General features: G+C 42.1%; 1 protein-coding gene across 3 annotated transcripts; it reads left to right on the top strand.

Annotated features, from left to right (window-relative positions):
• Window positions 1–1,366: 1,366 nt before the first annotated feature.
• LOC110827797 (synaptotagmin-15-like) lies at window positions 1,367–23,809 on the top strand. Of its 3 annotated transcripts, none has more exons than XM_087359040.1 (10): window positions 1,367–1,514; window positions 8,147–8,852; window positions 15,278–15,434; window positions 16,302–16,453; window positions 18,186–18,399; window positions 19,600–19,693; window positions 19,839–19,994; window positions 20,295–20,402; window positions 21,060–21,264; window positions 21,669–23,809. In XM_087359040.1, the coding sequence occupies exons 2-10, from the start codon at window positions 8,618–8,620 to the stop codon at window positions 21,812–21,814; spliced, it is 1,467 nt and encodes a 488-aa protein (XP_087215166.1). In that variant the 5' UTR covers window positions 1,367–1,514; window positions 8,147–8,617; the 3' UTR covers window positions 21,815–23,809. The 3 variants fall into 3 exon arrangements, with proteins under 3 accessions (XP_087215166.1, XP_087215168.1, XP_087215167.1); XM_087359042.1 differs by having other exon boundaries at window positions 21,687–23,809; XM_087359041.1 differs by having other exon boundaries at window positions 1,377–1,523.
• The last annotated feature ends 472 nt before the right edge of the window (window positions 23,810–24,281 follow it).

Genomic DNA, 24,281 nt, shown 5'->3' on the forward strand with positions numbered 1-24,281 from the left:
TTAACAACCGGGGGCTCTCTGTGAATATTCTGCACTCTGGTGGTCATAATACAAATTAGTTTTTGTCCTTCATATATGCAAATTGTATTACCGCTACTGACCTTTGCCCTATCTTCAGCGTTTGTAGTTTACATTAACCCAAAGAGGTCAAAGCCTCTGATAACCGCAGGCAAGTTTATCTGTTTAAAACCTGTGATTGCTCTGTTGTTATAATAAATGCGTCATTACGAATGGGTTTTGATTGACATCTACAGGGGAAACGTTTAATTCCTGACATTAAATATTTACAAATTTACACGTACACAATAATTGTGTGTGTAAATGCGTTGAAATAATTGTGTGTAAAACAAAACTGTCTGTTCGTTTAATAGGATATTATTATTATATTATTATTTAGTGTTCTGTCTGACGACAGGTCCATATGAACAGGATCCTTCCATCCTTTTCTCGGACTGGGACCTGTTCATATACGTTCTTGGCAGATGATCCAGAAGTGGTTTGCCATTGCCTTCTTCTGTGTGTGAATGGAGTAATTGTTGGGATGCCACGGAGGAAAACTCCGTGTTGCCTAGACCACGGCCATGCCCAACACAAGTTATAAATTCGGGCACCGCCGGGAATCGAACCCGAGACCCCCAGGATTACAAGGCCAGCGTTCTAACCGCTAGATCACCTCATCTTATTATTATTTAGTGTTCTGTCTGAGGACAGGTCCATATGAACAGGATCCTTCCCTCCTTTTCTCGGACTGGGACCTGTTCATGTACGTTCTTGGCAGATGATCCAGAAGTGGTTTGCCATTGCCTTCTTCTGTGTGTGAATGGAGTAATTGTGGGGATGCCACGGAGGAAAACTCCGTGTTGCCTAGACCACGGCCTTGCCCAACACAAGTTATAAATTCGGGCACCGCCGGGAATCGAACCCGAGACCCCAGGATTACAAGGCCAGCGTTCTATGCCACTGATTATTGAGATCAATGTGTGTTTTCTTTGAAGGTTGATGTGTGCATAGGTAGAGGATAATATTAAAATTAATCTGAAAGAAATAACTCGAGAGGTTTGTGACTGGATTCAACCGGCTCAGGCATCACGAAATTATGGTGAAAGTGGAGTAATTGTTGGGATGCCACGGAGAAACCGGGAAAACCCCGGAGGAAAACTGCGTGATGCCTGGACCGGTGGTAGGCTTTTGTAAATGACGGTAATAAACCTTAAGACTGCATAACTGCGAGGAATTTGATTAGCTGAGCGACTATCAGCTTCTCATGAAGATTGTTATTTCAGGAGTAGCAGATGAATCGTAAATCAGTGCGATACGCCCCTTATGGTCAGTAAGGTTGTCACCTGTGCCGCCAGGTGTATACAGCATCTCTGTTTTCTGCGCAGGCGCGTATTGGGCGATCTGCGCCCCGTTGGTGACTGGACACCGAGACTGGAGTCAGTTCTCCAGCGACTACCCTAGCTCTGATGACGACGCAACGAGCCAACTCCGCCGTGATCCTCGCCATTACGCAGGTACGCAATGTGAGTGTGGTGTCGTGCGTTCGGTGTGGAATTAATAATAATAATAATAATAGCATAGTTATTAGTAAAAATGTTTTGCGATGATGTGGACTGGCCTTTGGATAGAAGTCACTGATTAGATGAGACTGTAAATTTCTTACGAAAATGTTTAATAATTTCCGTCGCCTGTAATGTAACCCCAAAACTGATTATTCGTGTTAATATCTTTCTACCAATGGACCCTATCCTAAGGCGTATTCAGCCAGTTACATCTTCACGTCGTTTTTCAAAGACTCACTTCAGAATTGTCCTCCACTCCATCCATACGCCTACCACCCTGCCTCTCCCCTTCTGATATTCGGACAAAGAAGTTCCCCAATGCTTACTACGTGCTCCCCCCCCCACCCCGTAATCCATAATAATGGTCTAAATCCAAACACTAGGCTATATCAAACGATTGTCAGGCACTGCTGGGATTTTCTCTTGTGTTTGAGGCTGGTTTATTGGTTTTATTTTATTTTATTAATTTGATCCTTTGAATTTCATGCTAGTAATGGTACAGCGTCGTTAAACACTCGACCAAATGACATCGTTTTCCACAAATCAGATTTTCATAGTCCGATGAGAATAGGTCTCAGTGCATTTACAGGGATTTAATCACCGTGTGTTTCAAAACGACAGCTCATTTACTTAAATTCTGTTTTATACATTGCAGTCAATTAGTAAAGAAAGCTGTCAGCTATTTTAACTAACAGTTCCATTATCATTTTAAAATTACTGCTCGTTATTTCCCTTTAAGGGATAATGGAGCCTAACTAAATGACCTCGACCCACATATGAAAGTATCGGAAGTTTCAGTGCAGTAATTGGCTATCCTGCGCTATATTCTGCACGTTCTTGGTTTCAATCTTGTCCCAGAGACGTATTATATAACCTGTCAGCCATTTCGGCGGGGCTTGAGCAGAGAACTCAAGGTCATAAGAATAATTTGGTAATTTGTATAATATAATACGACCACTGCCCTTTTCACGTCCGCTAAATTACTGAATATTGATGATATAATTAAAAATTATTATTAAATAACCAAATAATGTTTCGTACGCGCGTTCTTCGCCCTATCCACTTCCGGTCGAGTATCTGATGACCCACGACGCGGTTCGCTGTGTCTTCCGCCCTTGGCCCTGACGTCGTGTATTGTGTAAACATCCAGGTGACTGGCTGGTTGCGTCCTGTTAGCGCACGGGCGGGAGCCAACGCTTTGGAGGAAGTTTGCGCGTTTCGCCTTGAATGATTTACGTCGGAGATCCAGAAGGGGTTTGATTTCCCACAAAGGAAGAATGTTTCGCCTGGCTACTAGTTTTACAGACCGACCCTGAGGTCCAACGATTTCGCTCCTGGGGTCCATGTGAATCTGATCACGTCGTAGAGTTTAAGAATGCAGGGAGCTTTACCTCCAGCCTAGTAAACTTTCGTGGTTTGATTATTTTTAAGCACAGAAAATTCAGTGTCTACGCACATCATGTAACATCTAATGCAAATTAATTGTCTCGGGCCTTGAAACTTCAGTCAGCAAGTCAGACATTTATTGAGTTCGCTCTGCAGAAGTCTGTTCGCCGAACACCGGGTTCTTAATTTGAGATTATTACTAAAATTTATTCCTCTACTCAAGCCTTTTATTTAAACTAATAATAAATTGCGCACTAGATACAAATATTCACCGACACTTACCCCCACTGTGATGACTGCAGAGCTCTTCTTTACCGGCTGTGTTTTTTTTTTACATTTACGTGGGCGTCAGGATCGAAACTGGTGAAGCGAAGCCCCTGGCAGGGAGGCTGCGCCCTGTTCAGTAAGCCCGCAACAAATTCTCGTCGTCGTACGAAATCTGGCCCTCACATTCCACCCTCTTCGGCTGCGTGACAGCGTATCAGTTAATAGCAAGTTAATCACTCGTTCGTGAAAGGTTTATTCACAATTCGACCCGGAAAAGATTATCTACAGGGTGTTCAATATATTATTTACTAAACATATATATTAGTTATTAACAGTGTTGTATAAGAACCATAGAAATAAAAGGACTCATTTCGCAGTCCTCTCTGCTGTCAGACAGCGCGATTGTAAATGTTGTTGGTTTGTTTAATTGTCTTAGGCCCGGATATTATCATCAATATCTTGTTAATTAGAGTTAATTAAGAGCCAAGCTGTAACTCTGACCTTTCCGGACTGCTGTTGCAGTGGGGATGTGTAGATCCCTGCGTTGTGCGGTTGTAATAAGCGAGTCTCGTGATGAAGGCAAATAATTCCCATGCAGTAATTAAGTAAAATTCATTTGTTTTGCATCACGATATGTCACGTGTCATGCCCTGTGGGCGTCATCGTTCAGCGTTGCAGCAATCGGGCTCGAGGCAACTGTAACACGTATTAAAATAAATCGATTTATGTATTTATCATGCAAATTTGTGCCGTATTTGACGTTAACATGGGGAAAAATAAGTTTTTGTGACGAAAATATTTCCCGACTTTGTTTTCTCGCGCGAACTTTCCAGTTTGCTTCTAATTCTCTTGGGGACTGGTTCGTATTCTGGAAGAGTAGACAAAGAACTCGAATGTTCTGCATGACAGCCCGACATTTTTTTTGTACATAGTTTGTGTCAAATCTGTGACAGGGAAGTCAACAAAACTAACCCCCACCCCCCACAGCTTATAAACTGCTCCATAAAACAAGGAACTGCTTGTGATTAGTTTAGTTTAATGTCCGCCCCGTTCATCGTATCCCGTTCTTGCACAAATTTCGAAACTTTAGTGGTTGTTCCGCATAGGAATTTATTTTCTGTGAAAGGGTCGTTCCTTCCTGCCAAGTATTGTCAAATATTTACATTTCACTCAAGATTCAAGTTCAATCTTGGCCGATAAGTCAAGCGCGGTTCATCTTAAAAGAAAACTAAATTACTTCCTCGTAATTTGAGGAGGGTTAGTGCAAACGCGTTCACTGCAAGAGCGAATCAAGGCTCTTCGATCTTCGAAGACGTCTAATTTTAGTGCTCGGGAGGTCGAAAACTTGGGTTTTCCTCATTTATTCTAGTAAATTTATGAAATATTACGATAATTAAAACCGTGACTTAAGAATTTACTTAAACTAATCATTCATATTCAGACGATATTTGCTAATTCGACGTCACAACATCTTAGTAATAAGCAAGAACGTCCCTACGTCACAGAACACCTTTTCACCACGCAAAATGAACCGAAAGGAAGTCTAAAACACTGAGTGGATTCTAATTTTATGTAAACTCATTCTATATCAGTAGTCTTCCTTTTCTAAAACACTTAATGAGAAGGCTTATTTATTTTATTTATTTTTTGAAAAGGTCAAAGGCCATGGAAATACATGGTTACCGAAAGAAGGTAGGTGCTAATTGAGTCTGCTTCTTTTCAATTTGCCGTTGGCATGGAAACGAAACCGAACTCGATATTCTAATTACTTAATTGGCTTCAAATTATGTTAACAAAAAGTCAGATGTATGCGTTCGAGTTGCAAATTATTGATTAAAGTTTAAATTCTCTGTTTCTGTTTCCGTCTCGCGTCGCTCTCGTCTCTGCCCGTGTCACTTTGAGATAGGCTTAAAAAGGAGTCCAGTTACACTAATTTGACTTAAACACGAGCAGATAAATTGGTATGACGAGTAACCACGAAAGAAGCTTCAGAAAGGAACTTAGCACAGAACGAAATTCGGCAAAACTTCGTACTATGATAAAAATAACTTTAGAATTAGATGGCTTAGGAACCCGAATGTTCATCACCGAATTAACCAAAGCCCTCCGCCGGTCCCTGTCCCGGACCAACCAAATACAGTCGACAAAATAACTTTAGAATGTTTTAAAATTTAAGTACCTGCGAACAGCACTAAACATATAAATAATTTTCAAAATGGCGGAATACATATTTTGTTACGAATTGGTTCGGAATGTGTCGTTATCCGTTGTATTTTTCTAAACTCCAAAGGCCATTCGTTTTGCATGGACATGAAACGCAATCTGTTACTCGAGAGGTCGTATTTGAAAACAAAAGTCGTCCAGAACAGCATTAACCATTGATTTTTGTAATGGTGAAGTGTTGTGTTTTCTTCGCGGTCCGGACTGGATGCTTAAAGATTACTTAGACGGGCGTCGGCTTTAAAGTGTCGAGGCAGACGAGCGAGTCTCTGGCACGACGTAACGCGGATGGAAGTATTTTCCCACAAAGAATTTCTTGTTCGGCTGACGTCAAGTTTTTCCTGTCAAGTTGTTGTCGTGTTTATGTGCGGATCAGAAACTTCTGGAGTCTTCACCTCGCAGTTCTCTTGAATACAGGGCGCCTACAAAGTTGGTAGCCATCGCCACAAATTCATACGAGGTCCTTTCCTCCGGAATAAAGTGGCTGGCGTGGTGCTTATTTAAGCTCACGCCGTGAATGTGGATTAGGAAGGGTTATCGTGGCCTGTTCGAGAAAGGTCTGAGTAAAACCGCGAAGGACATTGTACGTCTAGTAGGGAAACGTATCGAGATTCGAACCGGTTGACCTTCGACCGCCGGACTCTGGCGTTACCGCTACGCTAACCTAATCTGTTGCGGTTTTGAGTCGGCATTTGTCGTTCCGCCCTTGAAAACCGGGCGCCGGGAGCCGTAACCATGGTAACTGCCCCCCCCCCCCCCCGCGTTTTGCTTTCTCTCCTGTAGTTCTGTTCGCGCGGGGTCTGCGATGCGTTCCTGGTGGCCGCGAACGCGACTGTCCGGTCGCGTCCTTTGTAGCACGACACGCGAAGCGTCCAAACGCTTCCCTCGTTTTTTCTCTTGTGTATTCGTGGTTTTCTCTGTGCACCTCTGATAAAATTCCATTAAGATAGGCCACGGCAGAATTCTTCCAAATTCATCCGCCATCCACAATAATCCTTTCAATCCATGCTACATCCTATGTAGCCTACAAAGTGTCGTAGAATTAGACGCGAAGTTAACAGCTTTTCTGTTTCTTCACTCTTTTGTCTCTTTCTTTCTTTCCTTCTTTCTTTCTTTCTTAATTCCTTCCCTTAGGTTTGCAGACTGTAGTTCGCTGTGATTTGTGTGTCCCATCCTTTGATATTCTCGATCCCTTCATCTTCCTCTATTTATATCATCGGGTCGTTTCGACCCCTCTTAGAGATCCTGGATCTTTTACAAGCCTCCGTCTCCTCTGCACTGTGAGGGCGACACGTGTCGTGTCTCAAATCGATATACTCAGATGTTCACTGAAATTTCTCTTTGTTGTCTTGCTCAGTGGGCGGAAATGTTTTGTGGCCAGTGATACTTCACAATACGAATCGTTACGTCATGTTCAGAATGGCTTGGGAGGTAAAAAAAAAAACAGCTGGAGTGTGAATGTAACCACTTTTCAACAAGTATTGCAGATGTTACGGCCGAATGGAACCGTTTTACGGAGCCTTGTTTGTTTTTTTATCCACGTAGAAACTATGTACTGACTTTCATGTTTCAAATCCGATGTTTAAATCTAAGTCGGAGACCAGAACTGTGAACTGTTTTATCAGTATAAATCATCGAGTTGTGTGCCGCTCCCGTGTTCGTGAGGTGCCACACCACGAGCTAGTTCGGCGATGCCATCTCCACCAAATCAACCTTGTGCGTTGCCATGGCTACGGTGAGCGTTTGTCCTGCAAATGCAAACGCACCTGCCTCACGGAAGTACCTCGCGGACATTTTATATCCATTGCTACTTACGTAGATTCGTAGGTTTTGGAAACGACTGTATATCAAATGCTCGGGGCAAGTTTTTGAGTCTGGACCGCTCGGTTAATTCAGCGGAGTTTAACCACCGGCGATGGCAGAAAGTTTTCTCAATACCGTCATTGTGTACAGAGAGCCTCTGGGACCAAATGAAATTTCTTTTCTTCGAACGAAACTACTGTTCGTGACTGTAATCTTGAGACTTGTGGAGTGAGGAAGGGGAGAGAGCGTCTGCCTTTAACGCTACGGACTTCCTAAATTCCTTTGCGAGTCTCAAGATTACAGTCGCGTACTATACTTCCCCTGGTGCTAAAGTTACGGAATGTGAGGACGCGCTTGTGGCCTATTTTAAGACACTTTCCCAGTGTTTTCTAGGGCAATTGGGTTAAACTATGAAACCTTTCAGGTTAGCGCCGCCGTGGCATAATTCCGTGACCTCGTATTACTATTTAAATTTCTTGTCTGAGGTCGCGTCTGGTCCATAGTGGCCTGTGATGCCACTCAAATATGCCTGTCGATCTGACATTACGTCAGAACCCTGGATAGAGTCTATAAATAAACGAACTTCAACTGTCACCACACAGCAAAAAAAAAAATATTAGTCCATATTAATCTCATTGACAGCGCCACTGAACTGCAGGTTATTGGAAATATGTCAAATTTGACGCCCCGAGGACAAACCGTGCGTGGGGGAAACCGTGGATACGGAAGGATCGATGTCTGTTTAAATGAACGGTTAAGAAATATTGTTTCTTTCTAAACGTAGATTTGGCAACAGTGGTTGGTAAATTTACCCTGTGGTCCACCTGGACAGCTGTAGGTTGTCTCTTGCAGTTTGTGAGTGTTGTCACAATGAATGAATTCTTAGCGACTATATCTCGTTGTTGCAGGAAAGTTGGTGAAGGTGTTTTTTCCCCCCCAGTACTGACAACTGCGAAAACAGAAATAATACACGATTGTCACGTTCCGAGGAGAAGTTGGCCTTTGACGGAATTCAACCAAAACGTAATTAAGAACTGGAAACCAACGAGTTAGTTCTGAGAAATCGATCCTCCAACATCTGACATCAAGAAAGCGAATGAAATATTTTTCTTCGCGAGTAATAAGGAACACCTACGCGTCCCCAGCAGAGATAAAGGTTTTATGGGTCTAAAGACAGCAGCAGGTGATTACAAATAAATGGAAGACGGATGTCAGAACAATTACAAGTGTTCGCAGGCGAATTAATCCACAGTCGAATCTGATTAGACTGATGGGAAGCGGAGATGACCATAAGTGAACTAAGTAACAGGGCGACTGCAGACGATCATTAGCGAATTAAAACTGATACAAGGCCACTACAGGCGATTACAAGGCGGCAGATGCGTGAGGTCGTGTCCTTGCTGCCAAGTGGAGCGGAGGAGGAGGAGGTGTTTCCATGGTTTCGCTCGCGTCTCATACCTCGACGTCCCGATGTGTTCGACAATGACGATCCGGACGTCGCCCTGGAGGATTCCCCCGACCCCACTCCGCTCGTCGAAAACACGACGGTGCATAGTGACTACATAGATGACGTCATCGCGAAACCTCCCCTCAGCGAGTTGGACAGGCTGTACAGTGAGTACCAACATTGTCTTTTTTTCACTATAGAGTATTAATGTTACGTTTCTGCCTGTCTTTTAAATGTTGCCACCCAGAGGGTTAATACGGCATGAGCGTGAAATGTCTTCAGTATGCTGACGTCAGTGGCAGGCTCTTGTGAACAATGTAATGAACGTTTAGGTTCCATGAAAGTAGGGAAATTTTGTTGCTGAAGGAGGAATCTGCTCTATGCTATAAAGTTAGTTGGTTAGTTAATTAGTTTCATGACTTAATGAGGGCCTTAATTTGTATGCATCACTGTAATTGACCTCTTCGTGATTTAATTATAATTAGTTTTGATATAGCAAGCCCGTAGTTGCGCTCCTGGGTTCAGTTGGCACCCGTGTATATCATTTTATAAGAAGTTCCGGTTTTGTCTCCCGTAACTCGTGAGCGATTCGCCTTTCGACACACAGCACTCCGTAAATTTTGTCCTTGTGGCGGACAGCCCTGAGAGGGATTTATACATCTCTCTAACGTTGGTAACCCTGTACCAGACACGACGTCAAAACCCAGAAGACCACAGTCAACACTTCACGAAGTTCGCCTTTAGGTTAATGCCAAGCAAAGTTTCTACCTGAATTAAATTCGATACTTGGCTTTGAGTGCACACCGCCCGTTCCAGACTTCGTGTAACTCGGCATCCCAGTGAAGTTCTTATCAAGACGACCAATACGGCAGGTACAGTGTGCCACACGCGATGTGCAACAGTTCAATATTTACTTTTATTGTGCGTCCGGTGTGCACCGAATTTTTGCCTGAATCGGGCACATCATCTAGGCGTTACGAGAGAAAAATTTGTTTCTGAAAATAAAATTTAATACAGATCTTTATCATTTTCTGTGCAAAACACTTTAGTGACAAAAACTGATCGATCCATTTCTCTGGCTTAAATGAAGATTCTGTACTCTTGTTCGAAGTTTGCGCACCCCTGTTTTGACGTCAAGCGTTGGCATGTGGCGGTGTTATGATCGGATGTACGCTTAGTGTCCCCTCAAAGCATTCATCCGAGATCGACTCCTCATACGCTGTGACGTCAGACGAGTGACGCAAATTTTGTGAATGGATGCACTTGCGTGGCTGTGATCCAGGGGTTAACTGTTATGACCTTGGTACAACGGAGTTAGTGTGCGGAATTTATTAATGAGCAAAAAAAATCACGCAGACTCACAAACGCGCTAAACCGGGCAGAAAAGTTTAATCTGTTTCTCGGTACTATCAGCTGGATGGCGGGATATTACTCTAAAATAGGCCACGACCACTCATCTGACATCGATCCCTGTTTAATCTCCTGATCATTCTAATATGCCTTGTTGTCAGATAACCGCAGAATATGACACGGCTTCGTTATTGTCAGGCGACGTTTCGGACACTACCTGTCTATTCGTCAGATAAAGCTGGCCATCGCCACGAGGTTTAGTCGCCATGTTCCTGAGTGTAGAAAATTGCTGTTCAGTAGAAATAAATGTCGTATTTCTTTGTTGCTTGTAGCTGCTGTCTGTTTTATAACTTAAAGTGTTATGTAAAGTGTTAGCAGTAAAGTTTACGTCACTTTAGAACAAGCACGACGTTTTCGGTCTCCTATTAGTGTATCACGTGGAGTCTGGTTTAAGTTTATCGACGTTTCAGAGGCACTTATGTCCTCCATCATGTCTATGGCCGTCTTGGTGGTGGAGACTACTTCTGAAACGTCGGTCGATTTCAAGAAGGCAGCCATCTTCGTACTGTAGACGTCAGTATCTGAAATTTCAATCTTCAGGGCCGTACGAATTTTAGTTTTTGAATTTCCCGCGAGATGTATCTCGAACTGCTTCTGGTGTTTCCTTCTTCAAGCGAACTCCACGCCCCTTCGATCCCACCTTATAATCTTTGTCAGTTTCTTTGAACGAAATGAAAATGAGGCGGATAAAATTCACATCTTGCTCTGTAGCCTAACGTGGCAACTTTTTTTAAAAAAAATTAATTTCTCGTTTGTAGACGGAAGTGGAGGCTTCTACGCGAATTACTTTGTTCCTCGTGGCTTTTCCGATAGCCGGGTATCGAAAGAGACGGAAAATAAAAAAGTTTGTGAAGTAGAACGGGACATAAAAACACGTGGCGTCTCCTTTTATAGACCTGCATAATGGCATTCCTTTTTTTTATTCTTACGCGGGGAGTTGATATTTTTATACAAAATTTCCAGTTATCCACATATTCTAACAACAGTAGCTACATAACCATTGCATTTGATAGGAGTCGTTAAAAGAACAATCATTAAATCATTACAGTTTGAGACCTACTGGTAGGCGAAAGTATAATAATTGATCTTAAATATGTTTATTAGGATGTGGATTGAATTTAGCTGGCTTGCATTACAGTGAATAGATTGGATGTCATAAACACATTAATGACCCTTTGGGTTTCTTAAAAGGCTGGGAATTTCTTGGACAGCTGAGCGACTGTCGGCTTCTTAATCGAGGTCTTGAATCGTAATTTAGTACTCCAACACTTCGGGATTTTTGGTGCGTGTAATTTTAACTTGTTCTCGCAGAGACAAGGCAAATATTTATATAAAGGACACGTGACGCAAATCACCGAAGCATTTGGCGATAACCCTCGTCTCTCTCTGCTCACTCGGAAGGGCAGTTACTGGAGAAAATGGAATATCGATATGTCGATAACATTCATATCGTGGAACAGTTGAATCGCGTTCACCGATGCGAATTTTCTCGTGTCTTCAGTTTTGTTTTTCCTGAATTGTTAAGAATATAAAAGTCGCAAGGATTCTGTGTACCAGAATGGGTTAAATCTTGGCTAACGTACACCATCCAAGAGACCGGTTGTCATGGCTTGAGAGTTATCACGGTTTTCCTCAAATACTGGGAAATATCTTAAAATTAGACCATGACGGCATCCTTCCACAGCATTTCCGATTTATTATTAATAAATCTCGACTCTCGATATCATATAAGCCGAGAAATTAAAGGCGTCGTTAACCACAGCGTCTAGAGTTACGGCTTTAATAATAATCGCCGTGAGGTATCGGCAACTTCTCTGCAGGCGGAGTGGAGCGGGTTGTATGAACGCTGACTAGCAGGCGTTATCTGTTTTGTACGCTTAACTCCTCTCTCCTCGTTCGTAACTGAAACTGAAAACTGCACCTTCATTTTCTCATTTCTTGGTTCCTTCAACTCGTCGAGGTCAGCCTTGAATCTAACCCTCGTAGTTAGTGATGTATGATGTTCCTTTCTGCCTAGTCCACGCTTTCGAGGGGGTGTAGATTCTTTGAACCTAGCGGAGGGGGTGATCGTACGCGCATCCATCAAGATCATTGCCTGACCGTGATGGATCTATTGTGACCTTACGCCTTCTGCTGTACGTCGAGGTCTGAGTAATGCGGGTTGCAGTAATGTTCCTCGTCCAGGAGGCGTGGCAAGAATTCCGCAGTCGTGAAACGAGAATGTTCGGTCGTTTCGTCAGATGAAATGTCTTCTGGGAAGTAACTTTTTAGTGTTTAAGGACAGTTCGCTCGTGAAGTTAGTTTTATAATGTAAGGGTAGAATAATCGCGTATATTACGATGGGTTGAACATGTAGCTCGGGCATATGAAAGCAAGAATTTTTTTTCTTCAAAAATTAGTGGAAACCATTTCATAAGAACTTCGAAAACCGAGAAAAGACGGGTAGGATAACATTGAGATACTTTTATATATTTCTCTCTTCGCGTAATTTCAATATTTTCTCGTTTTCACGTGTCTTTTCCTCATCAATTTATTTGTGTTTTTGTTCTGAATCCTATCTTGAATGTGATTTTTTTCATTTCGACCTCTGTTCTCCTTTATATTTCTCGACGCGTTCCTTTCTTCATGTCCTTAATATCTTTTCCTCCTACCTAACATCTGGACATTCATGACTAATCCGTTGTCATTATACAGGGTGTTCTCAAGGTGACGACTATCATGTACTAAAACTGCACTCAATACACTGGACGCCCACAATCGCGGTACTTTGTCGATGTCGTTAAAAGTTGTTTTAATGTCCTCCGCTCAGGCGCCACTAGTAGTACGACCACATTTGGGGGTGGGGGGTGTACAGTTTCGCACTATGCACTATCTCGGTAATTATTGTGGAAACGTCTTCATTGTCTAAACTTTATGTGCGTCGTTAAGAACGCTGTTGTCTAATCGTTAAGACGAGAGACGTAAATGTGGGTCGAAAGCTGCGTGTGCCACTTTTGCGTTAATGTGTGTTCAGTTGTCTCATCTAACTAGTTTGGAATTTTGAGCTTAGATATTTTTTTTTGTCCTCTCTCCGTTGTCTTTGATCGAGAATTTGCTTTGTTCTGATATGGGATGTATTTAAATTTTAACAACGCGTGTACTGACATATGTTTATCGAAGCACTCGAGTGGCAAAGGTTAAAGGCGAAACATATGTAGCTGGCATTGTTCCACCTCAAATTCTCGCTACTTCGATATTCCCTGTGGTTAATACCTAACCTGACTTATCTTTTGAATAATGTCAAGTCTATTAAGTAAACGAGAAGACGTTTGTCGGCTTTTCCTGTATTAACGTTGAGAAAGAATCACTTGCTCTTAAGAAGACGAAGCCATGATGGAATCAGACTCTGGGACTGATTTTGCAACAACGCTCGAAAGCTGGCCGCTGTAATACGAGCTTTAAATCTTTTTAGTTTACTTCAATCTTCAATTCATCTTACTTCTTCGCGTTAAATTCTCAGACTCATCATTCCCTTCTTTTTACTCTGTCCTGTAAGAAATGTCTCGTCTTCCCTCAATTTAGATTAATTTTCCGTGCCAGGTTCGAGGCTGATAAGGAACAGGAAGAAGGCTGTGGAATTTTAAAGACGCCATAAACAATCACTCACTCAAAATCACGATGTTCTTCTCCGTTTCTGTTTTCGTTGCGATTAAGAATGAGTCATTGAAACGAAATATGTTAAATTGACTCCCGTGATCAATATTCCCTTGATTCAATTACGTGTGTCTGATCTCAGTTCTATTCTGCGATAGACGATGAACTCCGACCTTAAGTTTATCCTAATTAACTGGATGCTAGGCTGAAATTCGCCTGTTTCGTTATCCCAAGTCTCTGGGTGGTACTTCAGACAGTCAGATCATCGTGTTATTCGACATGAGCATATACAACGAACGCGTGATGATGAAGTCATCTGTTCGTAATTACAATTCCATTCGCATAGTCTGATTCTTTTGTCTTTGTACGCAGTAGCTGTCAGCGCAGTGATCATTCATTTCTTCTGGAAATTATTACACGCCGTCAGCATGAAACTGTGAAACTGTTTCTGATTACGAGTTTGTGAGGGGAGGGGGGGGGGCCTTTTGGAATATTGATCTTCTCGCCGTACCGCTAGAGTGCAGAGCTGTGGCTTCTGAAGCCCGTGGGAATAATGCGATCACAAAAATAATGGTGCTTCTAAAGGCACCCTTGTCTCCTGCCATAAGGGCGTGACTTCGGAAGTTTTCGTTTGTTCGTTCTTAAAACTTTTCAAGCAACGATGAATCTTCGTGTCGTTCTCTTCTGGCGATAAGAGTGAAACATTTAGGGACCTTGAACCTGGTGGTTCAACGCGTACAATAACGTGGTGCTGAACAAGTTCCGTCGCCGTTGAATTGTCCAAGATACTTTTAAATATTACTTAGATATTCTTTATTTCAGTCTTCAAAACAGACACCTTCCAAGAAAATTCTTCATAAGCGTTTTGAAATGTTTCCTATCCTTATGCAAGCTAAACGTCCAGCCTCTCGTGGCCTCTGATTTTACTTTATTCCTCGTTTATGTAATATTACAGGCTTAATTTGTGTTACATGCCGAATGTAATCTCGTCGGATACATTTCCCTCTGTTCTAGCAGTCTGCGAAATATGTCACGAGCGTTTCCTACCCAATCCGCTCAGTTCACCATACGTAATATATCCCGCCACAGCCAAATAAGCTTTCAAACTTGTATGAAATCTTTAAAGAACTGGCGTACCAACCGAATGTTTCCCTGAGATATTAACTCTTTGAAGATCAATGGTAACTATATGTACCACTTGCTTCAACAATCATTAACTCTTCATTATGTTTTTATGGGTTTTGTATTATTCTCACTGTAAACAGCGATTATTTCCTTAAACAGCGTTAACCATTCGATCTTTGTAATGGTAAAGTGCTGTGTTTTCTTCGCGGTACGGACTGGATTCTTAAATATTAATCAGACAAACTGTGATTCTCACTGTAAACAGCGATTATTTCCTTAAACAGCGTTAACCAATTGATATTTGTAACGGTGAAGTGCTGTGTTTTCTTTGCGGTACGGACTGAATTCTTAAATATAATTTAGACGAGTGAGTATGATGTTTGTTCGTGTAGGAAGGCTGGCACGTTGTTTCTTGGTCTCGTAGGTGTGGTACTGCCGCTGGCTTTGGCCGGTGCGGTGGTAATGGTAATGGTGTTGGTGACGTCCTTGCTCGCGAGGCGCCGGAAGTCGTCGGGAGGAGATGGTGCTGGATCCAGCATTGTGGTGTACCCTTACCATCAGAGCAGTGGACCGCAGTTCCTGTAAGTGCAGACCAATGCTTTATAAAGGCTGATAAGTTTTCAAACTCATGTGGAGTGTCCGTGGTATGATTCCCATCATGAACTAGACTTAGGACATTTGCTCCACGTTCGTAATTTATAATCATTATTCGGCTTTGGTTATACGCCAAGTAGCCTTCACATTGATATGGCGTCGTAAAATAACCTTAATGAAACATTCAGTACTTTATTTCACGTGTTGTTACTGTAACGTCACACAGAAAGGAGGAAAACGCCTGGGACAGTATGTGTAGACTACATGCTACACAGTAGTGTTGGAGATGTTGCCTACGCGTCACGGCGAATCACTGCGCCTTGAACTTGAGTGCATGAAGTATTTTTTTTATTTTAACGCTTATCAGTTTACATTAATTTCAACATAACTGAAGTTCAGATCCAACTATTAGATTGTCAGAATTGGGTGATTTTATAGAATAATAGGTGCCTAGCATAAAATAGAGGTAAGACGTTACTTCGAAGTTTATTCTCATGTTTAAATAAATACCAGGAAAATGATTTATGACTTTTGTACTGCGATACCTTTACGGGTCGTTATAGTTGTCTGGAATACAATTTATGTCTTTGTTGTCATGTTTTGTTCTGTCCACTGTGGAATAAATTAAAATTACGACCTGTGTCAGGTGCAAACTCTCTGAGAACTTGTCTGAAGAAAAAAAATTATGTGCTCTTCAAACTGATTTACAGCTTCCGCTCTTGTTCAAGAATCATTCTGATAACACTACTGCCATCTATGTATGTCCGTTGAAACTATTACACTTTTTGATCTTCGAATGTTATGGTGGTAGTTGTCTACTTTTTTGCTATTGTTGCGATTACGTGTTGTTGTAGTACGAAGGAGATTCGATTCTCCCTTCCGACGTTGCGGCAGGCGTCGTCCCTGGGCGACCTGCTGCCTGGAGACAACGACGCAGAGTCGGATCGAGACACGGACTCCCTAGTTCCCGCCTCCGCCGCTCACACACAGCGCTCTAACTCATTCAGTAAGTTCCCTCAGGGCTACCAACCTATTAAAGTTGTTAGTTTGGAAACTTTTTGGTGTTTTTCTCTATCACTGTGCAGCGCGAAAGATTGTAGAAATGTGTTGAGACACTAGACAAGCTTAAGGATTGTTGTAGGAAATGGTTTATTGAAATGTGAAAGGCAAAGAAGGCGGTGATTTGACGGGCAGAATTCTAATGAGCCAGGAAAATGTATTGTTTCGGTTTGCATTCCGGGGTTCGATTCACCTCCCCATTACCCTCCCCAGGCCCACACAGTCTTGTGCTAAGCCAGCCGGAGCTTGAAACTGTCCATCGATATTCGTCTCTTGCAGAGAGTAAAGATGTGTAGAACTTTCCTTTCCCTTATACTTAATGGTGCGTTACACATGACCGATTATTAATCATTTGTTGACAGTCTATCAACTACCGATACTGAAGTCTCTTAATGTCGACGTCTGATGTAATTGAATGAGCGTCTTAAGATTGGAACCACGTGATGTAGCGCGAAAGGGTGAGCTATCGGGGAATTGTAGCGAATAAAAAATATGTGTGGAGCTTAACTGAAGGAGTAAGGAAGAGAAATGGTTGATAAGCGTCAGTGTCGAGTTATCTTAAATAAAATCATTTCCTTCCTTATTGGTCTTCAGTATTGAATTATTATAATTGTATGTAGGCCGTTCGCAAGGCGACAGCCGTGCAGAACAAACTCAGTGATACAATAGCGCTCAAATTGCTTCAGAACCCAGGGGATGTTTCACAGGCAGAATTTTTGGTTTTATTTCTAACGAACTAGGTCATTCTAAATTGGAAGCGTCTTGTTTCTCCAGCGTTCCCTTAATTCTGTAAGAGGAATACAACGGAAAGAATGGTTTATTAATTCCGGCTATAAACGTTTGTCTGTCTGTCTGATTTCACTTCCGTTGTGCGCTCAAACTTTAAGCTCCATCTGACGTTTTCGTTTCGACTTAGAATCCGCGTTTTCTAATTTGGCTTAAAGGTTAATTAGGGACTTAAAAAATTCCTCCCGTTTCTAATGCGCAGCGGCGGACAATCTGTTGGTAGATGTAGGGGCTCTGACAAGACATGTCATGCAGCGAGTTTCCGTGCTGGTTCACGATTTGGGTCAGATAAGATGACCCCTGGGGACCTTCATATAACGTCGCACTGACAGAATTAAACCTGGAAATGGTAGTCAATAAAACGTAATGTTTCTAGCACATGTATATATCTTGTCTGTTTGCGGTTTAATGTTTACGGTACGTTTCTGTTAATGATGCGTGTTTTATACAATCGATTGTCATATATCGACTATAAGAACACAATAACCGATAGAAATATGGTGGAGTCTACTATGGAAACTTGCTTCAGTGTTACGTCACACTTCACACTTCCTTCCCTCTGCCATAAAGATCGAGGATTCGTATTATCAGCCAGTTTTCTTATATGATTGCTCTATTTAACGACGTTGTTTCAAATGGATACGTTGTGTGACATTCGTATCTGAGGTTAAAAATTATGAGTGAACGGGTGTTGTATGTCCTGGCGATTTCAAGGTATTAACACGGCTTTATTTCCGTAGTGGCTGAAGAAACCCACGATTAATATGTACCAGTTTCTAGCCCCTCGGCCGAGATTAGAGCCGAATACTTCAGTTGTGATTGACAGTTTCCTTGACTCTCTACAGAGTGATCCTACTTTTTCAAGGCTGTCATGTGAGAGCATTTCTCTGTAGGTTGCTACGGATTGGGGGCAATCGACCCGGCGCTGTATAGGGGTACTTTGGACCTGGAGGAGGACCTACAGTTCCCGGACGGACATCTCGGACGCATCTGGTTCTCTTTGCGGTACGAGCCCGCTACGGAGAAGTTGCTGGTTTCTCTCCTGAAGGCCAAGAATCTGCCCAGTCGAACGGTGGGCACGGTCAACAGCTGCGACCCTTTCGTCAGGTAACGCAGGAAAAGGTTAGGTTAGGTTAGCGTGAGTGTTTGTGGAGACTTGAGCCTGGTCCATGTGGTGTTAAGGCCTGACGCTTGATTTAAATTAAGAGTACAGTGAGGCGGGTCTGGAGAAAAGAAGAATTTCTGGAAGGTGACATTGGATCTTGTGCGATTTGCGGTAAGTGAGGGACGTTTCGGAAGGACACTTACAGAAACTGTTTCTCCGAAAAAAATTCAAATTACATGACGTTTGCCCAAAACAAAATAGAAATTATAAGCTACGCGCATCTCCTGTTTCAAGGATTTTTGAGGTGGTATATATTTAAAAACAAAAAATTATCTGGAAAAGAAATTTCATGAAGGCAAGTGCGGTGTACAAAATCTCAAATAATCCCTGAGTAAAATATGCGTTCTCCGAATTAAAGCAGTTGCTTGCTGTTTATTCACAGAAAATAATTCAGGATCCCTCCACTTGTAACTCAAAGAAATTATTAAGTCCTGATTTCTAAGACCGAGATCTTTGCATATACTTCGCGATTCATTGCAGGGACCACGTTCATTACTTAAGCCGTCCCTTAAGTAAACTTGGCCGCATGACTTAAGTAATGAAGCAGGGAAAACTGTCCGACTTGTCTTGTTTCCCGTTACGTAGCAGCGCATACGAGTTGAGGTTTGTTTCTACCACGCTGCTCGATTATGTATGGGACGCTGATGGTGGCTGAACTCGGCTTAACACTTTTATAACCTGCCTTGATGATCTGGGTTAAACCCGGTTCAAAATTTACGAGCCGTCTGGTCTAATGGCCTCGGAGAGCCGTGGTTTGTGAGTACTGCAACGCAATCTGTAGCAACTAACTGGACTAATTAAACTAGCCAGCGCCCTCAGCGGTAATAGAGCCCAAAGTTTGAACACCACTAATAATAAACTCTGACACTTTGACGCGAAACCACATTTCAGACGTGAGTCGTAAGGAAAAATGTTCAACGGCGTATCGTACCATATCTGCACACACAGAGAGTAGCTGTCGCTTGACACTTATATTAGACGTAATTGCGCTGTTGCGTGGATAATTTTAGTTGAAATTGCGGTCGGTGGTGAATCGCGTAGCTCCTTCATGGAGCCCGGAAGTGACACTTGCGTTAAACTTTGTCAGTGGACGCAGTTTAAGAATGCTTCGAGACACGTGTTCTGCTTTTCTTATGTTTCAGGCTTCGTCTAACACCCGATGAGAGGCGCTACCTGCAGTCGAAACAAAAGAAGAAGACTTGCAATCCTTACTTCGACGAGACCTTCGTGTTTCAGGTATGCAGCCAGATTATTTTTAATATTGCAGTGATTTTTGGTAGACAGAATTTTGATGTGGGGATTTCGTAGAGATTTTGCGTCTTTACGATCGAGAAATACGTTCGATTAAGATGGACCTTCAACCACGCGTCGTCTTGTGCAGGTGCCGTCTAAGGAGCTGACGGACCACGTCCTGAAGTTGACTGTGATAGACGCGGGCAAAGCCAAGCGCCGTGGCGTTATCGGCTACGTGACCTTTCGCCTGAGGGACCTTCCCGCCGAGAACGAGCAGATTCTCTACAAGATGGATCTCGAAAAGGTAGGAAGCGCGTACAGTATCGTTCAAGAACCTGAACAAAGGGAGACCTGGGCATAATATTAAAATTAATAGCAGACAAATGTGGTGTGAAGATGTGATTCATCTGGCTGAAGAAATTATCGATTTATATTTTTGACGAAACGTCGAGGATTCGTAACAAAAAAAAATTATTAGACATCTGAAGTAACTTTATTCTGCGGTGTATCGCGATGTTACTTGGTTTTATTCAGCCCCAGAATCAATGCGGATTGCGCTGTTTTAGCCTTTCGTCTTACGAAAGAGGTGTGTTGTGTGTTGCAGGAGGCTCAGGAGTCGATTTCGGATCTGGGCGAGATGTTGGTATCACTGCTGTACAACGAGAATTTGCACCGACTCTCTGTTACTGTCATCGAAGCGCGGAGGCTTAAGGTAAGCCGACTGTACCAAAGTGTGCTTAAAAATACGTAAAATGTTTGATTCTAGAGGCGGAGGGAAGGAGACCACTGGCAAGACCTACGCATAGATGGGAGAATAATATTAAAATGCGTTTTTTTGGGAAATGTGATTGGATTCATCTGGCTTAGGATACGTATAGGTTGTCGTCTGTTGTGAACGCGGTAATGAACATCCGTGATCTTTAAAAAGCTGACCGTAGCTTTGCCTTCTCGGGGTCCCTGCTTTACGTGAAGTCAGTTTTAGTCGAAACGTTGATCCTGATTTAAGTCTGCGTTGTGACTATGGCCAGGTCGGACAGTTGAAGGTAGGCTACCGTACATGACGCCTCGCCGGTAGTCTGTTTCATTAATTCAGAGTACGTGGCCCTCCGATCTGCTGTGAGGTTACGTGCTGTTATTATTCCCTGTGAAAACATTGAAGGAGACGTCGTATAACGCCCTGAATGTCGTTACAACAGATGAGCATCGGAGAGGAAAACTTTTTTTAAGCTGGACTGAGTTTGTACAATTCAGATTAATCCAGTTTAATCGTTTATTTTAAGTAGCTAACTGAGTAGATTCCGCTCGCCCACCAATTTAATTCCTTTGTCAGAGTGTTTTGCCTCGTGAAATGTTGAGACGTTCCTTCCAGCTCCGCGAGGGTCGCTCCGACTCGTACGTGCGCGTCTCGCTGAGTCAGCATTGTCGCACGGTGAAAGTGAAGCGGACGGCGACCGTCAAGGGAACGGACTCGCCCAACTTTTCCGAGTGCTTCAACTTCCGAGTTCCGGCGGCGCAGGTAGATGTCACTAGCGTCGGCTTCCAGGTGCTGCAGTCGGTCAGCGGTTACGGAAGAGGTGAGTGCGTCGTTAATGTTCGTGCTTTTCACGTGAAAGATAGTCTCTTTGTGTTCCGATCTGATAAAATGTGTTTGGACGTACATAAAGTACGAGTTATAATCCTGTGATGAACCGATAACTATAAAATTAATTTATAAATTTAACCAAAATTTTCTTAGCAGTTAAGACACGAAAGGAACACGTACAAACGTATTTTCATACGTATCTGTCAGAGTTATAATGTCCATTAATCTTTCTAATTACTAATTACTGTACAGGAAGTTACTAGCAGATGACATGCGCAAACATGCTACGTTTGCGCTCTGAACTGCGCAGTGTTGACGGCCTAAAGTTAGGTTAGGTTGTATTGGGTTAGGCATCTAAACAGTGGTCGTCTTGAAACAACTACTGGTGAAGCGAAGTGTGTGGCTGTGTTCCAGATAAGCTGATCGGTAAGTTCGTGCTGGGATCGTACATGTTCGCACGTGGGAAGGCGCTCACCCACTGGAACTCTGCGTTCAGCAACCCAATGGATCAGGTTCAGCATTGGCACGCCCTCTGTGAGTGAATGCGACAGACTTCGCCTTTTGCATACTATCGTCGAGATAACTCGGCCTGTCGTATGCTTATCAGTATTTGAAGGTCATATGGTTATATATACTTCCTCTGCCGTCTTTTGACCATTTGGCAAGGTTGCCATAGAAACAGAAGCGGACAAATGACGCGTGGCTTCTTTCAGTTGTTTCGTGTTTCAGTATCTCCGCTGTTAACAATATTTGACGCTGTTTTTGTGGTGTGGTAACTCACATTACCTTTATTAACTGCTCAACGCTTTGAGTTTCGTGTGATTCTCACTGCAAACAGCGATTATTTCCTTAAACAGCGTTAACCATTCGATCTTTGTAATGGTGAAGTGTAGTGTTTTCTTCGCGGTACGGACTGGATTCTTAAACCGGGCAAGTCGCTCGTATTAATTGTAGGAGGGTCGCCATTAATTATGTAAACGTAAGTTCCAGACCCTCGGTTGGCCCGTCGGTATTACAGCTCACTGCATTGCGTGTTCAAGAAACAACTGACAAACGCTCTAATTCGCGTCGTTTATGGTCAGTCATAGATTAGCCGATTCGGAAATAAGATTGTCAACATCTCTCAGGAATATTGTTTCAAAAAGGGAAAATAATTTCAACGTAAAGAATCAAATAACTGTTCCGATGATTTGTGCAAGAAATGAAGAGTTTGGTGAGTATTCTGCAACCCACTCGTAAGAAATTTGTTCGCAATCTGCGACAGACTTTCATTTCGAAAGGGAGCGTTGTGTATATATATCACTTTATTAATACCTATTAGTGAAATAACCAATGTATAAGCCACTTATAAGATGATTATAGTAATAATGTATTATATTTTAGTGTAAAGTGTTTTTGTCAGCTTACAAACATCGAAGTTGCTTTCTTTTCCTTCAGTAAAAATTTCAGTTTCGTGTGCAACATAACAATTCGTACAACTGTATAAAGTATGTAATCATAAAAATATTCGGTACCTCTATACTGAACGGGTGGAAACCTGAAAATGTTGGTATTTTCATTAATTTTCAACCCCCCCCCCCCCCCATCTCCAAGCATTTGTTTTTAAATTGGGATAACGTATTTTGTTTTCTTAAAATATTTTCTATTATTGTGCGCTATTGAGATCTACTCAACCACAGACGTGTTCAAATAAACGAACGTTCTGAAAAAATCTGACTGCTTCAATCCGCACGTAAGTTTAATGAGTTTTGTGTTAAAATTATAATTCACTTAATTCTATAAAACGTTCGCTGAACATACTTTGGGAGTCACCGGGTTGGAGAGTTTATACGAAATCATGATATTGTATGTTTAAAATTGTCTTCTGTAAATGATTGCATTTGTCTCGCCGTGATATTTCATTATTCTGTTCCTGAAGTGAGTTCTTTGTTTACGAAGACTGGTCTGTAACCATCAACATGAATATGCAATAATTGCTGTATAATATCATTATTGTATTTATTCACAGTTCTATTGTTATAAAAGACTCGCTGCCATGTTGTAACTGGCTGGCGTTTAATATGGGCTGCAGATATTGTGCTGGTCTTTACTCCGTTTTTCCGCTGAATGTCTTACGCTTCCAAGCTGACATTAACGCAGCAGAAATTATGTCTATCAAGATTTAGTAACGATCTCTGTTATTTTATGTCCTCATTTGATGTTAATGTTAATTTACTGCAGATAAAGAATATATTGTGGACAGTCGTAATCAACAATGGAAATCCTACATTTCAGACGACCGTAAATTCTGTTGTTTGACAAAGCTAATCAACGCGAAAGATGTTACACTTGATAAAGACGCAAAGAGTTGCTCGCTTGTTTTACGTGAAATATAGAAATTGCCACGATGAGGCGCATGGAACCTCTTCAGTATCTGCAATCTTTGCGTCTCATAACGAATGTCTGTAGTGAAAGAGTGTACCAAGTCACGGAGTTTTGACTGGTCATTTAGAGTGAAACGAGGGTTATAATTGTAATATAAATTTCATGAATACTTATTAAGCTGTTTTTTTATATATATCACTGTCCCAGCCAAGGTGATTGGTTATGCGGCGTGGAATTTGGATGACCACTTGCCTTTGTCGGGATATGCCACACGTCCTTCCAACTCCAAGCCATCGGTAATCCTGTCAGAATAAAATATTGACGAAGGGAATGAATTTGGAGCCAGAGAATTCTTGAACGTGATGTCTCGTCTAGAATTTGCGTTCTGTTCTAAATGTTTTATTGTTTACAGGTAGCATAACACGGAAGGCCCCTGCCAACTGTTGACACTTGAATTATTTGTGGCATTTCAACAATTATATTTTCCACAATTTAAAATGTATGAATTATAAATTAACTTTATCTCCGCTAAATCGGACTGCTAAAGATTTTATCATTGTTTCGCTTTCTTCGTGGTATTTGAGCATTAATTACTGTGTCTTTAATAAATATTAGTGATCATAAGGACATAATGGACTGAGAGTT

The sequence above is a fragment of the Zootermopsis nevadensis genome, unplaced genomic scaffold (assembly GCF_977971745.1).
Source record: "Zootermopsis nevadensis isolate Lab colony 2312 unplaced genomic scaffold, Znev_1.0 Znev_ptg000030l, whole genome shotgun sequence".
NCBI classification, from domain to species: domain Eukaryota; kingdom Metazoa; phylum Arthropoda; class Insecta; order Blattodea; family Termopsidae; genus Zootermopsis; species Zootermopsis nevadensis.

Excerpts from the sequence above, each read along its gene's own strand:
- LOC110827797 (XM_087359040.1), top strand. The coding sequence starts at position 8,618 with ATGCGTGAGGTCGTGTCCTTGCTGCCAAGTGGAGCGGAGGAGGAGGAG. Across the intron at positions 8,853-15,277 it reads CGAGTTGGACAGGCTGTACA|GTGTGGTACTGCCGCTGGCT; the intron begins GTGAGTACCAAC and ends TTGGTCTCGTAG. Across the intron at positions 18,400-19,599 it reads AGCTGCGACCCTTTCGTCAG|GCTTCGTCTAACACCCGATG; the intron begins GTAACGCAGGAA and ends CTTATGTTTCAG.